The 6,000-nt window shown below is 48.1% G+C and overlaps 1 protein-coding gene across 1 annotated transcript in view; it reads right to left on the minus strand.

The window, feature by feature from the left end:
• Positions 1–6,000, minus strand: part of DNAH2 (dynein, axonemal, heavy chain 2) — a 102,793-nt gene that overhangs the window by 64,116 nt on the left and 32,677 nt on the right. The window contains exons 13-15 of the mRNA XM_012655607.1: positions 1,863–2,009; positions 519–675; positions 34–273 (exon numbers count right to left, since the gene is read on the minus strand). Coding sequence (XP_012511061.1) covers positions 34–273; positions 519–675; positions 1,863–2,009 — 544 coding nt within the window. The remainder of the gene's footprint in view (positions 1–33; positions 274–518; positions 676–1,862; positions 2,010–6,000) is intronic.

Raw genomic sequence — 6,000 nt, forward strand, 5'->3', positions numbered from 1 at the left:
CCAATCACAAAGCCCTGGCCTCAGGATCCCTACCTCAGGGCCATCATTCTTGAAGACTTCATAGGAGTTGATCAGGATGGTCACCACATCCTGGTGCAGGCTCATCAGTTTCTGCTGTACAGCTGCCCGATGCTCTCTTTGGTCCTCCTCAAACTCCAGGTCCCTGTACACACGCTTGCCACTAATGCGTACCAGCAGCATCTCTGACATTTCTTGGGCTCGCCAGCCAATGGTCAGAGTGGATGCCTTGAACTCATTCACGATCGTCTGCACCTGGAGCCAGACCCACCCACAGGAGTTTCAGCTTGGGAAGAGACCCTCTGGACCTAATTCTACCTCCCAGCTGTCCTCCAGCTACAGTTGCTGACACAAAAAAAGTCCTTCCCCAAGCATACTCAAGTTCTTTTACACTACTCCCAGGTCTCTCTACCACTACCCAAGACTCAGGTACTAACCACCCAAGTCCCAGCCTTTCCATCAGCCTGGTAGACCTTTAGGGTCTTATGGCCATGGCCCACCTTGCTGGCATGTATGCGGCACTCTGTGATGAAGAAGGCACTGGCCCCTTTCAAGGCCCAGTGCAGTTTCTTGAGTCCAGGGTGGATCTTTTTATCCAGGAATCGGATACGCTCTTTGAATAGGGCCTGCTCATCTGGGGACAGCATGGCAATAATCCTGTGTATAAGAGAGGACTGGTAGCTGGTGGGGAAAAGCTCTGAAGGTCCCTCTTCCACACCAAGAAACTTGGTAGTGAAATCTGAAAGTTTCTAGACCACTAGTCTAGATTCTAGACTACTGCTTTCCATAAAAATGTTTTGGGATGATGGAAATATTCTACAATTTGTGCTGTCCAATATGGTAGCCACTAGTCCCATGTGGCTATGGAGCATTTGAAATGTAGCCTGTATCAATGAGTAACTGAATTTTTTATTTTAATTAATTGGAAATAGCCACATGCAGCTAGAGGCTACCACATTGGACACTATTCTAGATACTCAAAGAAGACTACACCCCCTTGGACTTCAACCAGGCTGAAAAAGTTATCTACTCCAGTCTGAATATTTGTGTCCCCTCCAAAAAATTTGTATGTTGAATCCTCACTTCTGAGGTGATGGTATTAGGAGGTAGGGCCTTTGGAGGGTGATTAGGTCATGAGGGTGGAGCCCTCATGAATAAGATTAGTGCCCTGATAAAAGGCCTGAGAAAGCTCCCTTATCTCCTTGACCATGTGAGGACACAGCAAGAAGATGGCCATTTATGAACCAGGAAATGGGCCCTCACCAGACACCGAATCTGTCAGCGCCTTGTTCTTGGACTTCCAGATCTGTGAGAGATCTGTGAGCCCCCAGAACTGTGAGAAATAAATTTCTGTTGTTTATAAGCTACCTAGTCAATGGTATTTTTTTATAGCAGCCCAAACACACTAAGACAGTACCTGACCCAGAGCAAAGCCTCACTCCAGAGATGAATACCAAGGGAGTTCAGAGACTGAGTGGTGGGAGGGTGGGTTGTGGGCCACACAGCCTTGGTTCACTGGACCTGACACTATTCTGTGCCCAGAATCCTAACACCACCCAGTTCCATTCCTAGAGAAGGGATCCAGACCGACAATATATATGGCCAGTGCCCTATGGGGTGGGAGGGGATCTGCTAGCTTTTGCTCTCTATCCTACAGCTAGAAGACAAAGGACAGGAATAATCACAGGGCCATAAGAGAGAGTGTGGGAGGCCGTTTTTTTGAGATGGACAAAACAAAAAGAACAAAACCTGTAGGAAACGAACAACATCACGGGAGAGATAAGACAAAGAGGAAAAATAAAGCAGCATCCAGAAGAGCTGCAGTGGGGCCGGGAGCCCCCTACCTGTTGTAGTCCCGAGCAACAAGCAGCAGGTTCTCACGAAGAATGCGCAGGTCCTCGGCTCGTTCGGCCACGTTCACCACGTAGTGGGGCGTCTCAAATAGCAGCCGCTCCCAGTAGTCAATCTCCACAAAGAGAATCAGAAGGGACCTTTGAGGGAAAGAAAAGCAGAGCAGTGAGGGGACCACTGCAGGGGCGTGGGGCCAGGAAGCATGAAGAAATTTAGAGACAAGAGAAGTAGACCTTCCAGGTAAAGAAAGCCAACCGGACACAGTGACTTTTGTTCCCTCCCCAGGCCATTAAGATAGCGGTAAAGGGGTTTTCTGCATGTTTAAGGCAGAAGCCCACAAGTTTGAGGAGACAACAACAGAAAATTGGGGGAAGTTGAAAAGCAGTTGGAGAAGGAACAGAACAGGGATCCTAAGCTGGCCATGGGGACAGCTGAGAAGCCACCTAGTGTATGCTGTCGCCTCCCTAAAGGCCCAGGCGCTGGTGGCTGCAAATGCCTCTGGAAGGGAGGGGCAGGCATGGAAAGTTTGAGAAGCAGCTCAGCTCTACTCTGCGTAGTTAAGCACCCTTCCCTCACCCCAGCAAAACACTGAAGACTTATTGTCTGGAGAACGCAGTGCAGAGACGGAGGGTCTTTGGACTAGGGACCCTAGGCCCGGTTGAAGGAGAGAATATGTACTGAGAGTGGGGGCATTAAGTGACCACATAAGTACTAATTGAACGCCCCCAGCCTTCTCTTCCACGCAGAAACCCACATTCTAGCAGCGGGACCTACACGCCCCCGGATGAAGTTTGAAAGATTCTTTTCTGTGGCCTCTGAGCAGCCTAAGGAGAAAAGTCCTAAGGATGGTGACCTCAGGTGTCCCCCAGAAACAGCACACCCAGACAAAGTTCACAGGTGACAAGCCCCACCTACCCGCTCACCAGAGCTTCCATCGGCCTTCCAGTTCCCTTCCTTAAATACAGACAGACACCAAGGACCACAACACGTTGGTCTCTACCTTTCCAGGCAGGAAAGGTGGAAGCCAAAACAAATGAACAAAAAAAGCAACTGGAAGGGAACAAGAGAACTGCTCATCCCAGAGAAGGAAAGCAAACAAAACTATCACTAACATCCTCAAAGAAGTAAGAGAAACAAGAGAGCATCCATAAAACAAGATGCTATATAAAGGAAGGCTAAAAGAGCTCTTGGGGCCAGGCACAATGACTCACACCTATAATCCGAGCACTCTGGGAGGCCAAGGCAAGAGGATCACTTGAGGCCAGGAGTTCAAGACCAGCCTCAGCAACCCCGTCTCTACTAAAATTAGAAAAATTAGCCAGATGTGGTGGCACACTCCTGTAGTCCCATCCACTCCAGAGGGTGAGGCAAGAGGATCGCTTGAGTCCAGGAGTTGGAGGTTGCTGTGAGCTATGATGATGCTACTGCACTCTAACTGGGGTGACAGAGCGAGACTTCTCCAAAAAATAAATGAATAAAGTTTTTTTAATTTTAAAAAATAAAAAAGAGCTCTTGGAAGTTAGAAACGATAGAAAAATTTAAGAAGCAAAAGAAAGATATAAGATGAAGCTGACAGAAATCTCTGTGAAGGTAGAGAAAAAGAGATGAAAGGCAGAGAAGACTTTGCATGAAAAAACTAGAAAATGCCCCATTAATAATTTTTTATATTTATTCCATGTTGGAATGATATTTCGGGAATGTTGAGTCAAATATCAAAATTAATTTCACTTGTTTCTTTTTCCTTTATTAAACGAGATGCCAAATAGATACCAAATGAGAGAGCAAGTTTTATTTTTATTTTATTTTTTTTTTGAGACAGAGTCTCACTCTTTTGCCTGGGCTAGAGTGAGTGCCGTGGCGTCAGCCTAGCTCACAGCAACCTCAAACTCCTGGGCTCAAGCAATCCTACTGCCTCAGCCTCCCGAGTAGCTGGGACTACAGGCATGTGCCACCATGCCCAGCTAATTTTTTCTATATATTTTTTTTAGTTGTCCGATTAATTTCTTTCTATTTTTAGTAGAGACGGGGTCTCGCTCTTGCTCAGGCTGGTTTCGAACTCCTGAGCTCAAACAATCCGCCCGCCTCGGCCTCCCAGAGAGCTAGGATTATAGGCGTGAGCCACCACGCCCGGCCTGAGAGCAAGTTTTAAATTGCATGTGCAGCCTTCGCCTTAAGTATCCTTTGCCACCTCACATCCAGTGACCTTCTTCTCCTTCCTATTCCAGCAGCTACTCCCACGCCACATCTGGACTGCTCACAACTGTCCCACATCTGAAACAACCCCCTCGGATCTCCCGCTCCCAGAACTGGCCTCCTCCCAGCATTCCAGCACTGGTCCTCTAGTTCTCCCAACCTACCTGTCCCCACTGGGACCTTCAGGCCACCGACCTTGGACTTTCTACCTGACTACAAGTCGCCTCCTGTTTTCATTCCCTTCTCCACAGACCCTGCTGTCCTTTATTTTAACCACTCTCCTGCCAATCCTCACTCTTTTATCTCATTCCTTAGCAAAACCCCAGTGCTGGCTAAATCCATCTGTCCTCCCCGCTGAGCCCAGGTGAGCAACGTTAGAGCAAATCTCACGACCACGTGTGTTAGCACCACTGCACACTTGAGGTCTCCCTGTTTCCCTGATCGGCTCTCTCTCCTGCTCTCACAATTGACTACCTGCAAACTCTTTCTACACTTTTCAAACCTGGTCTCCCTTCCTCTGCTCAGCAGAAAGCCTCTCTTATGCCTGAAATAAAACAGCCACCAGGTAAGAACTCCATCCACTTCCTGCTGTGAAACTTATAAACGCACCTGTGTCCACACCTGCACTTTGTCTCATTGATGACAGGAGAGTCTTTCCTCCTTCCCAAAGCTAAGCCCTCTTCCTGGGCTCCATTTTCTGACACGGTTTCCCTCCTCCTTTCAGATGCTATCTCCTGGTTCTCCTGTACCTTCCACCTTTAAATACGGCCAAGTTTCTACAATCTTAAAAAATAAAAAAACCCAACCATACCTCAATTCCTATCCCTCTTCAGGTACCACGCTCCTCCCCGCCACAGCCTGTCCGCTGTAGAGGATTGTCCTCACCGGTTCCCTTCACCTCCTTTCTTCGCGGCCACTCCTCGCCCCTGATACCTGACTCCACCATCTCCTCTAAAACTGCTCTCGTCACCCTCATGGAGGACGCTCCCAGGCCTTATCCTTCTTGATGTGTCTGTAGGTTTCCACATTGTGGGGGACTACTCCCCACTTTCTTCAAACACATTCTTTTCCCTGGCTTCTGGACGATTCTCCTCTTCTCTGCTCCTCCCTTCAGTAGCAGCATCCTTCTCTCTCCCTTGGAAATACCGTTTAGGCAGGAACTGGGGACACAGCGAAGCGTCTGCTTCCTCTGCAGCTCTCTTAAACGGGGCTCCTCGAGGTCCTTCACATCCAATACATTCTCCCTGGCTGACCCCGTCCACTCCTGTGGCTTCAGCTGCCTTCTGCAAGCTGATGACTCCAAAATCTATATGGCTGACACTGTATGTCCTATTGTGTACTAGATACCTCGCCCCTGCTTGCCCTATAGGCACGTCAAACTCAATGTGTCCAGAAACAAACACATCATCTTCTCTGCGAACTTGGAGCTCCTGTGTCAGGAAAGAGAACCATCCCACTGCCTACACCAGAACCACGTATTCTCCCTTAGATTCACTTTCCAACAGCCAGCCAACTACCAAGTCCCCCTGTTTGTATATGCTAGAGCAAAGTTCAGAAATTCAGACACCCCCCAAGGCAAGCGTAGCTCAAATGCGAGGATAAATGGCAGCTGACACTTGGCCTAATGTTGAGCTAGAGTGCATCCTCCCTCTGAAAGAGCCAGGCTCCAGGCTCCAGGCTCCAGGCAACTGTTGCCATACAGGAGTGCTGGCCCAGTGCGACTGCATTTTCTAATCCTTAAAGAGAGGCCAGAAAGCGGACCTTTATATAAAATCCCCCGAATTTTAACCATTAACAAAGTCAACTGAAAAATAATTACTGGGGGGCAGTTTTTGGACTGCTGGCAATGTTCTATCCTTAACTTGGGTGGTAATTGCAAGGATGTTAGATTTTATGACTATTTGTTAAACTGAACATACAAATTTTAAGTATGTCTCT

Source organism: Propithecus coquereli, unplaced genomic scaffold (genome assembly GCF_000956105.1).
Source record: "Propithecus coquereli isolate 6110/MARCELLA unplaced genomic scaffold, Pcoq_1.0 Scaffold482, whole genome shotgun sequence".
Taxonomy (NCBI): domain Eukaryota; kingdom Metazoa; phylum Chordata; class Mammalia; order Primates; family Indriidae; genus Propithecus; species Propithecus coquereli.